We start from the raw sequence: 12503 nt of genomic DNA on the forward strand, positions 1-12503 counted from the left end.
ATGACCAGGTCTCAGTACATACCCTGACAACAGGAGCGACAATCACACTACAGAAATCTGTTTCCCAGTTCATTCGACTGTCTCGGCTTAGAAGAAGCATGTCACGTGTGTTTCCTGAAGAGGAAAAAAAGGATTCATGATTTAACATGTACCAAGATAATGCATTAATTAACTCTGACAGAGCGAACGTTTAACGATATAAAACTTTTGTCGGGGCGCTATAAAACAACATAAACTTTGGAATTTTTTCAGGCCTGTGTAGTAACCGTAGTATACTTCTGTCATTCCAAAATATATCTCATGCAGGTTTCTCATTGTCAGTGTAAGAAACTGCATTTGGACCGCTTAGTAAAGCTACCTTGTTTAAGATTGGTGTCACTGGTGACATACGAGAAACGATAGCGTTCCACATTGCGTTCCTCAATATTGCTGAAATATGTTCACACCACTGTGAAAAAATATAAAGTGTGTACCTCTTCGTCCTCCATTCGCTGCAGTACAACGTGAAATCATTCGCTCTAGTACAATGTGAACTGTCAGTGCTGCGTCATAATCACTACGTCCCAGTGCACTGCCAAGGACTTTCAGGTCCTGTTGTAAATGTTTCCATAAAAACTGTGCAACTGACTGTGATTGGCATAGAGGAGTGATAATCTGTGCAGTCGCCTTTAAAGAGATGTGATAGATGTTCTGTGGTGTTATTAAATAGTTTTACTACATAGGTAACGAATTCAGCCGTTATTTTATTTTATTCTCTTGATATTTAACAATTATTAGCCGGAGGCGAAGTGAACACTGGTGAGTATTCACTAATGTTCACTGAGACTGAGGCGAATAATTGTTTTAGTATAATTTTCAGAGGTGAATATCAAGGACTACAAAATAACGGTCTAAAACATAGACCCAGACGCAATTGTTCGTGTGCTTACATGTATGCAGCCGTAGTTTCAACCGTTTTAATAATAAGCTTACATGTACATCGCTTGTCAACTGATCAATTTACTTATCGAGTTCGGCCGTAAAACAAACGAGCGAAACACCTTGAGAAATGAATTCATCCGGTACCTTTGTTTTGTGGTTGTTGAGTTCATTCACAGTTGTCATCAGCGCCTAAAAATGAGTAGCTTTAGTTTGAAGAAAAACAAATTTCGGTTAATCGATCTGACCTGCTTGCGATCGACGCAACCACTGCGTTTACGAAAAGTCCTGAATACGAGTTCTTGAAAAGAGTTTCGGTCAAAGGGCGACAGTAGTGATTTTGAAAATTCTCCATCCTTTCAAATATCCTGGACTTGAAGTGATGTCTTTCGAATAAATGAAAACTTCATTCAGCAACTGTCTGCCATGTTTACTTGCTGAGATGGCAAAAGTGGCGAGCTTAGTAACCAAGCTCTAACGGGGTGAATATAGCGTCATATGATGAGCTTTTCGACCAATCATAATGTCCAATTTTTATATTTACCTCTGGAAATTATACCAAAGTATATTATGGCTAAAGCTAGTTTATAATGGTCAGTCAAGTGCTGCGAGGGGATTTACAAAAAAGTAATGACTAAAGCAATATACAATTATGATACGAACCCTCCCAGATCTTTTATGATTTCAGCTTGTAATGTTAGTATTAAAATCATCATTCAACATGAGAAGAACAAAACTCAAACTTCTATTAAGCAAAGGTGCCAATTACGCATTGATCAATCAGAACATAAGAAGAACTGAACAAAACTTCACAAGTGTATATATTTTACTTCTGGTAAGCAAAGATGTCAATTACGCTTTGAAACGCTTTTTTTTACCAAATACCGTTAAAATCGTCATTTGACGCACCATTTTAGTAAGCAAGTTTGAGAGCCTCGCATGCAAAACCACATCATTCTCCCGTCTTTAAAACACTCAAATATTTTTGTGCAATGTTTAATGTGTACTGGGTTGATTTTAGGGAATTTTGCGTTGTCTTTTTGGGTGCAAAATAATTAAATTTCGAAGACATGTATTTCATTCACTTAAAATACTTCCTGAATATAATTGATTTTCACCATGTGCGGAACCTTCAAATGGATTAAGCTTCTGGTGGTTGAATCGCAGAAGGATGGTCTACAGATTCCTGTAAAAATTTCTTTGGGCAAATGATTGTGAGCGACGCGAGAGCTTTTCAAAGTACGTCAAAAATGCAAATATTTGACCATCCGTCGTCAAATTTCAATTTACGGGTTAGACGTATATTTTAGCATGCGCCACATGACTTGACCTATAATAAGTTGAAATAGACAAAGAGCTGATAATTTCGAGATGTTCTAACCTCATTTGTTGCAAAAGGCAGGTCCAAAGCCGATTTGACGTGTTTCTAGTCGATCTCTCACTATTCGTCGCACATAAAGCAGAAGTTTGCTTTTGTTTACACAAGGTTAACGTCCGTTGTACATCCCCAACTGTCAACCTATTATTGGTCGAATACCAGGAATCTGCGACCATCTTTCTGCGCATATGAACATCACCGCATCTAACTCAAAAACGGCTGAGTCATTTGTAGATAGTTGCTTGCTTTGCACTGCGCCAAAATGATACGTTTGATCGATTGCTGACCATTGCTGATAAGCGTGTCGGCACAGCACAATCTTACAGCCGTTATTTGCTAGTCACGCAATGCTGTCACGGCATGTGCCGCACATTTTGATCTATTTTGTATAGAGCACTCTCAGGATAAATGAAACAATTTAATCATTGTTCATCTGTTTGTTCCTATATATAATAATATGTGTATATTTATATAACCGTTTTCTATAGTGTACTTGGCCTCAGTCCTTATCACGTTTGTTGTACGTTTTGATGTTTCAGACAACAGCTGATAAAGCTAGTGCCTGTACTCACTAGAATTTTAAAAAAAATCGCCATGAAACAAATTATAGATCAATGAAGCAAGAACTAGCTGAAATAAGAATAGGAAATCACAACGTGTCTAATTCGTGAGAAAAACAGACTAAATGTAATTAGTAATTACGTGAGTAAATAGCCCTGGCCATGCCATTTTATTTGGCGTATTTTGTTTGCCTAGTGGTGAGGCATTGGTATGTTTGTAACAGAAAATAGAGGACTGTTGTCAATACAGTCCAAAATTATTGTCAGTAAAACATTGTAAATAAAACACTTATTGACCGGTTATCTCCGCGGCCACCATTTGGTCGTTCCGATAAGGGTTTCATTTTTGTCTTTACCCCTATTAAGCGGCCACCCAAAATTTAAAAACTTTGTTTTGGAAAGGGCGATGGCAGATAAGAGTGAAATTGAAGGTGCATGACGAGTGATAATTCAAATACACGTCTATCATGATTGTCTTGAATTGACTCCATGTTCACCAAGAAATTTATAACCCGATAGTGAAAAATTAAATATTCAAGGGTCAACAACCTCTATTTAAGCGGCTAGCCCCATTAAGCGGTCACCACCCATTTCCCCGGGGGTAGCCCACTGTATTACATGTAAACCAAAAATAATGGCACAGCGCGAAAAGACCTAGGTATGAGTTTAGCGTTACAGTATTACGCAGGACATGTAGGTAGCGGTGGTCGAGTAAAAGATAACAACAGGGGCAATGGTAAACTATTCATTCTTTTCATTTCTTAATTTAATCTCTTCCTATTCAACACGATTGTGTCCTCCCAGTGGTTCCAAGCCTTACGGAGCCTTACGTGTTAGGATAGAAATTGTCCTAACGCTACCCCCTAAAATGGAATGACAGCATTGCGTGACGAACAAGGAACCGCAAGGTTCAAGCCATCAAACCATGATGATCAAACGTAATCTTTTGGTGCAGTGCAAAGCAAGCAACTATCTACAAATGACTTAGCCGTTTTTGACTTAGATGCAGTGGTGATTGTGTGTGTCGAAAGAGGGTCATAGATTCATGGTATTCGACCATTAAATAAGTTGACAGTTGGCGATGTACATCGGACGTTATGTAAACAAAAGCAAATTTCTGGTTTATGTGCGACGAATGGTGAGAGAAACACGTCAAATCGGCTTTGGACCTGCCTTTTATAGCAAATGAGGTTAGAACATTTCGAAATTATCAGCTCTGTGTCTATTTCAACTCAACATAGTTCAAGTCATGTGGCGCATGCTAAAATATACATCTAACCCGTAAATTGAAATTTGACGAGGGTGGTCAAATATTTGCACTTTTAACGTACTTTGAAAAGCTCTCGCGTCGCTCACAATTATTTGCCCAAAGAAATTTTTACAGGAATCTGTAGACCATCCTTCTGCGATTCAACCACCAGAAGCTTAATCCATTTGAAGGTTTCGCACATGGTGAAAATTAATTATATTCACGAAGTACTTTTAAGTGAATGAAATACATGTCTTCGAAATTTAATTATTTTGCACCCAAAAAGACAACGCAACATTCCCTAAAATCAACCCAGTACACATTTAAACATTGCACGAAAATGTTTGAGTGTTTTAAAGACGGAAGAATGGTGTGGTCTTGCATGCGAGGCTCTCAAACTTGCTTAATAAAATGGTGCGTCAAATGACGATTTTAACGGCATTTGGTAATTTGCATATTTCTTTGAAGTAAAAGGATATTTTGCCAAAAAAACTATCCCGTGGTTTTTGTCATGCCCTAGCCTATCTACCATGAAAATATGAGCGAAATCGAATTTTCGACCCTTGCCGAGTTATTTTCCATTTTTATGGACAGGGACTCTTAAAAGTAGCTTTGTCTTGTCCGGGGAGAAACAGATTCCTTTCAACGTGGCATTAGCAGATGTTTGCAATTGGCACGTGGTATAGCTTACTTCCCCATATTTCTGTACAGGTGTTAGAATGTAAACACATGTAATAAATTCACAATCTTCACGATCTTTTGACTTCAATCTTCACAATCTAGACTTTGATCTTTCGAGTTGTCGCTGTCTGTATACATTGCTATAATGGATGATAGTTTTACACTAAAAATTAAAAGATATCACATGCATTAATATATATCAATATTGTTCTGAAATGATTCACATTATTCAACAAGAAAAAACAGTATGTATTTACAGTTTTATGTAACTAGATGTAAAGGCTATACAATATCTGCTGTGAAAATAGTGTTAAAAAAATAAAAATATATGTATATGTATATTAAGGGGAAAGTGTGCTGAGCTAACCTGTATTCATTGTTGTTATAATATTTGTGTTAAGAAACAAATAAGATTAATCACCAGAGATGGTTGATGTGTCTGAACATAAATAAAGGAGGGTTACATTTTTGATGAAAAAGAGAATATAAAACACAATTTTTACCCTATAACAATATTACTACACATAGAGTCTTGGAAACAAAACTTAACCAAAAATAAAATACATTCTCATGTCAGTGCAAAATAACAATTTTTGGTAGTGGATAGAGACAAGTTTCTCTTTAGAATAATTTTAGGTTTATCTACAAATGATTAAATGCACTCCACGTCGCCTCTACTACCTTATCGAGTCTAGCCTCTGAGGCAGACGAGCCCAAAGAGCGCTTGTGTAGTAGGATATATTGAGTCTGGCTTTTTTAATAATTCTATACTAAGTGGAAGAAAAATAATCTAAATCTTTCGTCGCATTGATGACTACTTCCAGCTGCGATTGCTAAAATTGCGTTTGACTAGCTAACTCTCTTGAAGAGAGTATTAATCTTACGTGATCTGCAAACTTTGATCGACCTCTGCCACTGCTTCGCACGTCTCGAGGACGTCGTGCCTGGCACGGAGCCCTGACGCGCAGAAGACGCACAACTTACGCACAATTGAAGACTACTTCCAGCTTCGATTGCTAAAATTGCGTTTGTCCAGCTAACTCTTTTAAAGAGAGTATTAATCTTACCTGATCTGCAAACTTTGATCGACCTTTGCCACTGCTTAGCACGTCTCGAGCACGTCGTGCCTGGCACGGAGCCCTGACGCGCAGAAGACGCACAACTTACGCACAATTCGACAACTACTGCCGCTGGTATTACGTACTGCATCTACACAGAATCATCTTTAAAGTGTTGAGTCGCATATATAAAGCGCCCAGGCCCGACACGGCCACAGTCAAAACTACCGAAATTGGTTTTCGCTAAGGCTCGCAACAATTAGCTGTTCCTTAAAGATGAAGTATTTCGTGTGAGATCCCACATGCAAACATGCATATTTTTTTGCGCCCTCTTCTAGCGTATTTGGTTGTACGGTGACTCACTTGTAGTTTCTGACACACTCGTTTAACCACACATATCAACCCACCTCGATGACTGACCAACCTCATTCCCTCCCCTGGTCAAACTCCATGTTACCATCAGATACAAAAATGTCCTCTGATGTCAAACTACTTACCGGAGCATCTCTGCATGCTCCCATGACCATGGCCGAGTGCATGATAATTCGCAGGAGACCGCACACTATCGGTGACATCTTTCTCTGTGGCTCAGCACAAGTAGGTCTCGAACCAGGATGTCCAAGCGCGTGGCCGGTCTTCGTTCTGTCTTTTCTAGAAATTCAACAATCAAAAATATATAATTCATCCTATCGATCAAACGCTCGATCAATCAATCCTAATTTATAGCGGAGCTCCAGCGGTCCGAAGGGCCGCCAAGCGGAGCTCCATACTCATATAGGAAAGAAAAGGAAACCCATGAGTTGATTTTCTCATGGTTATCATGGCTAGCGGTATTGCTCGTGGGCGCGTACGCACGACAGCGACGGAGTCGCGCAACATGGCGGCCGTACTCCAAATAATAGGTTGACAGAGACATGCAGCCTTGGTTTACCGTGTACTTCTTTGATATTGGACATCCATGTTATGATCAATTGACACCTGTCAAAACAAGGTATCCGCTGACCAGTATCACGTGACCATATAGCGGGCTCAAGTTTATAGCTCATCGAGGTCGCCTTTTTTTTTTGAAGTTGACCACTGACCAAGTGCTGGTTGTCGATTGGATCGCGGGATCATGTCAGGTTAACTTGTTGAAAACAGGGCAGAATTTTTCGGAAGCCGGTTAACGCTGACCCAGGATTAAAAGTTAACCAAATTATAACTTTTTCTTCTATACATTTTGTTTTGTTTTTTTTGCTGCTTTGTTTTGTGTATTGATTGTTAAAGCTCAAAACAGACGGCCAAACAATATACAGAAAACCTCACGGCAACGAACGAACGAACGAACGAACGAACTACATAACTAACGAATTACATAACTAAGAAAAATAGCGTACAATAACAACCTTTATAATAAAACTTTATTTAATTTACAGTGCACTGAAAATAATTTCTCTTGCATATTCAGTTCTTGGTCCGGGATCCTAGCAATTTATCTCAGAGTGTCTAAGATTGTGTGCATGTACATTTGAAATCCGCCTCTGGTACGATGGGGAAAGATTATTATGGATTTCATACATAATCATAACCAGTTGTTTAAATCTTATGTTTAGCTACCCTTCTCAGCCAAGTTCATCCCACAAAACACTTGAACGAGTTTCTTAATTTGAAAAGGTGAGAATTCTAGCAGCAGCCCTATCTTGTAGTTTTTTAGTTTTGTCTGATAGTCCCTTGCCGATAATTGAAATAAGGCATTAGAAGTGCATTGTACATGTCCATTCTAGTGTCAAATGGTATAGTAGTGTTTACACGCTTTAAGATTGCAAGACCAGCGGAAATTTCCTTTGACGTAGCATTTACGTCTGGACGCCAGTTGAGAGATCTGCCTACGTAAACTCCAAAAGATTTATGTTCGCTTACCCTATCTAGTAGTGTATTATAGACTTTGATAGTGAAATCATTGTGTATTTAGGATAATTTAAATTTAATCTCTATGAGCATGTACTTGGTTCTTTTGACATTTAAAGTTAATTTGTTTGCTGTCAGCCATAACTGGATTAAATTCATAATACAGAGATTTAGCAAAGCTTAAAAGCGGAGCTCCTGGGCCGGTTGGTCAGAGCCTCACTAAGCTAGGTCAGAATGAGCGAAAATTTTGATTTGAGTTTTTTAACTCTGCGGTGAGGTTTCCTGTTTATATTGTTTGGCCTTACAAGTTTGAATAATCTCAAACTACGTAAAACAAGAGCAGTGAAAACATTTTTATACAAGAAAAATTTATGCTTAATAACCGGCTTCCTAACAACCCAGCTCTGATTACAGAGCGATCAAACAGAAAGAAAGTACTTGGTCAGAGGTCAACTTTAAAAAATCACTTAACCTCGATGAGTTCTAAACTTGAGCGCGCAATATGGTCACGTAATACTGGTCAGCGGATACCTTGTTTTCACAGATGTCAATTGGCTATAACATGAATGTCCAATACCTAAGATGTACGGTGCAAAACAAGCCTGCATGTCTCGGTCAAGTTATTGACTGGAGTATGGCCGCCATGTTGCGCGACGTGCGAACGCGCCCACGAGCAATACCGTTAACCATTTTCACCATGAGATTTAACACATTGACGTTGGTTTTTCATGCGTCTGTCATGTCCTGTCCATGAATTTCGTCATAACATTGTCAAACTAGCTGTGGATCCACGAGGCGATAGCCGAGTGGATCCGTAAACTACTTTGACAATGTTATGACGAAATTCATTGTCAATAACAGGACAGACGCATTAAAAAACTGACATCAATTTGTTTATTACGATAACAAATTGTCAAATTGTCCGCCCTCGCTAGTTGGTGCATCGCATAAATTATAAATTCATGTGTCTGTCCGCTTATTGACGATAAAAATTAGCCAATGAGCGCGCGAGAATTCCTGCAGTTATCGTAAAAAAGCAATTCGCAGGTTTTTATGAGTATGGAGCTCAGATATCATAATTCATTTTGTGTTCAAGGAAATATGGGTCTTTTGCAGATGAGGTAAGGGTCGTTTCTGGGTTTTGAAAACAAATTACACAAGTGAAGATCGTTAATGTAAATAGTAAATAAGAGAGGTCTTAACACAGAGCCTTATGGAATACCACATATCACCTCACAGAATTCAGATTAAGCTCCATTAAAAAAGGTTTGCTGCTTTCTGTCAGATAAGTAGGACCGAAATCATTTAAGACAAAGACAATCGAGGGTCATGTTGCAGCTCTCGTAAGGTCTCAGATGGCTTGAAACCCTCTGAGAGGACAACAGAACAAACAACAGAAACAATGCCCCCTAGCCCCAAAACAACAACAGCTGCTTCAATGACGACAAATAGAATTACAAACTTGCGAGAGCTGCTACACCACCGACAATCGACCCATAGAGTTTAAGCTTTTCTAATAGAATAGCATGGTCCATGGTGTCAAAGGATTTTTTCAAATCTAGAAATACTACACCATTGAGGTGTTTGTTATCAATATTCCAGAGCCATTAGTTTGTCACCTCTAGTAAAGCTGTTTCAGTAGAAAACTTGGGTCTGAAACCAGATTGCGATTCGGTTAATAAGAATTATTATTTAAATATTCATAAAGTTGGTTAAAAACAATTCTTTCAATTAGTTTACCCACTATCGTAAACGTTACAGTCAGTTAAAAACTAGTGACATCGGTTTTAATCTAGTTCTGTCACTTGAACATGCAAGAAGCCCAAACATTACTTTTGTACTTGAGGATAATAATCAGGTAGCTTCTAAGTTATCCAGTTGCTAAGAATAGACATGTTTCGAGTTACCTATCACACTCCTTGTATTTTCCCTGGAACTTGTGATTCGCTCCTCCCAGTGTATTTCCGCACTCGTTACACCTAGTCTTCTGCATTGGTTTTGAACACTAGCACGGAAAAATACGATAACTGAATTATACAAACGACCACAAAGCATAAAAAATTGTGAAACCCTAGTCTGAACAAGGTACGTGTAGTCTCTGAATAACATGCACTAACCTCGCCAATGAAATAACGAAGGCTACACTTTCCGCACTCTGAAAAGGTAAGAGAAAATATGTTAAGTAGTTAAATACAACTGTCTCTGTAATTGTTAGAGAGACATCTTAAAGGACCATTTTTTCCCTAGGGGTCAAAGTCACAAGAATCACCTAGACGTATCGTTTCCGTCATGACGACGGGTGAAAGGCAAAAAAAACTCACCATACCACCTCCCATCATCCCGAATTCCCTCCATGGCTTTGGTGGACTCATCCTCTGGCATGGTTGGTAGGAATGAATTCTGTATAGTTCCAAAATACAAAGGAAATAACGGTTAAATGTATCGCCTCAGTCTTAGCTACTGCGAAATTTAAAAAGGACAATCCGGTTTTCGTGCTATTTCTCCTCTCGATTTATTACCCACGCGCTAATTATAACCAATTTTATTTTCCCAATGAAATTTAGCACACCATTAACGAATACAATGTTAACTCTTCCCGCATCTTAGCATTTTGTTAAAGGAGTAATCAATTTTTTTTTGTAAATGAGAGCAGGACCAAATATCACTCAATTACACCCACCTTCATCTTGGATGGATTTGTCATTAGCGTATAAAGAGGCTGAGCCAATGAGCCTGAACCAACACACTGTAAGGCTGCTGACGTGTGGATGACAATTTCAGTTAAGGTGTGTTCCTGCGGGCTTTTTCCACGAAAAACTTGAAGTTCCCTAAGTTGGCCTCCTTGGCTATTTTCTAGAAGTTGCCTGGCAAAAGGTCGAGCCTTAGAAAAATCAACGTCAAAAGGGGTTAGCGACTGTATTGAAAAAAATAGTAATAAGTTAAAAAGGGCGAAACGCGAAAAACACGCGATAAACACTTTTATAGTTAAAAGCAATGAGGATCATTACTGCCAGTACATTGTCCACTAAAACCTGAAATTGCTCGATTTTCTATCGGATTTCGTCTTAATATGTTCTAAAACATTTATAAACCTTGGACATACTGAAAAACTAGAGATATTACTTGAGTTTGATGTACGTTTTTACACGAAAGTGCGGAAGTCCAATTTGTCATGTTTTACTGGCTGTACAAAACACGCATCAGCGGGCGCTCTTATTCATCGACAACAAACAATTAATTGGATTTTCACACAAACAGAACTGAGCAGCATCTAGACAAACATCTAATCTTATTGGGCCTTGATGAAACATCAAGTGTTCCTTAAAATTCAGGCAAAACTCAAACTTATTTCTTTATTTTTTTTTTTTTTTTTACTTTTCCATCGCGATAGACTCTGGCGAAATCCTCGCAAGCGTGTGGCAGTAGGAGGGAAACTTTGAAGACCTGAAACGCTGCTATATCCAAATATATCCAACTAGTCTTTGCAGTGTTATGGAAAAGCGGAAGCTTGCAGTGGAACAAAGTGGAGCTCTTGCAAAAGAAGCAGCGGAACGCAAACTTGGTCAGTGACATAAAGCAGGACATAACTAAATTCGACACTGTCTTACTTCACTCAAACTGTAGCAGCTTACGACGAAAATACTGAAGCACAATTCCAACGGACATAAACGTATTGAGTTGTGGGCCAAAAGCATCAAACATTTTGGGAATTTCGGACGCCATTTCCCCGCGCTACATCTGCAAAAGTCTCCGCAGCATGTAGGCGCGTGTACCGCACACGATGGCACAATTTGTTCTAAAAATAGAAAACTTGTCCTATACCGTAGGGATAGCCCCAATACTAGAAATGGCGCGCGCTTACGGTCTCCGTCCCCGATTATGGCTCCTGATTTTATATGTTCACGAACACGACTTTGAATCGCCTTGGCTTTGCAGTGTTTACCGTGGGAACAGTTGGATTTCATTGGCTGTAGTTTCACTGCATTTGTTGATTAGTTCCAGTCGCAACAGATCCGGTCAAATATCGTTTGGAATCTCTGAAAAAGTACTCTGAAGGCAAGATCCAGCTAGATTGTAGAGTACAGGACCACTCATTTGCATCTCCTTGAATTTGAATGCTTTCTTTTACATTGTTTCTATATCATGCTTTGTTCTTAGAAGCGAAAGTCGCTCCTTCAAATGAGTCGTAAGGAGTTTCTTTTCAATAAAGGAGTTCGAGATTACAAATTTTGCTTACATTTGTGCTTCCAGCTTCGAATAATGTAAGTAAAAAATATACTTTTACAAATTGGCTTTCACGCTTAAACATTACCAGTTAATGCGAAAATATTAAGCACGAAATTAGACGGCTTATGTAAATGTTTTTGCCAGTTCACGGAAACAGGCACCGTCACGCAGCGTATCAACAAATCGCATTTTATACAGCGGACCTCTTCGCTGACTTCACTAGCATGGATTTTGACACTATGATATATCTGTCTGTTAAATCTCGGTTGTTGATGAAAAATGTTGATTTTAGCAATACATAGAGGTTGAAGGTCAGGTAGTGAAATCATAAGGTATATCACAGGCGGCCCAAGCTCACAATGCGAGGAGTTTTTTTTTTTTTTTAATCTTTATGCGAACGTTCAGCGCGCGAAACGTGACACGGTTACCGCCGACATCTACAGGTTTAAGCGCTCCCTTGCAGTTAAATTCCAAGCCAAATTCATCTCCACAGCGAACGATACAAAGCTCTGAATCGAAGAAAGCTAACCATCAGGAATCAGTGA

General features: G+C 38.9%; 1 protein-coding gene across 1 annotated transcript in view; it reads right to left on the minus strand.

The window, feature by feature from the left end:
* LOC145478200 (E3 ubiquitin-protein ligase rnf213-alpha-like) overlaps positions 1-12503 on the minus strand; it is a 190768-nt gene that overhangs the window by 7563 nt on the left and 170702 nt on the right. The window contains exons 66-72 of the mRNA XM_081456148.1: positions 10412-10612; positions 10053-10131; positions 9849-9886; positions 9639-9736; positions 6342-6495; positions 474-666; positions 23-114 (exon numbers count right to left, since the gene is read on the minus strand). Of these exons, the coding sequence (XP_081312274.1) occupies positions 23-114; positions 474-666; positions 6342-6495; positions 9639-9736; positions 9849-9886; positions 10053-10131; positions 10412-10612 (855 nt within the window). The remainder of the gene's footprint in view (positions 1-22; positions 115-473; positions 667-6341; positions 6496-9638; positions 9737-9848; positions 9887-10052; positions 10132-10411; positions 10613-12503) is intronic.

This window comes from Orbicella franksi, chromosome 1 (assembly GCF_964199315.1).
Source record: "Orbicella franksi chromosome 1, jaOrbFran1.1, whole genome shotgun sequence".
Taxonomy (NCBI): Eukaryota; Metazoa; Cnidaria; class Anthozoa; order Scleractinia; family Merulinidae; genus Orbicella; species Orbicella franksi.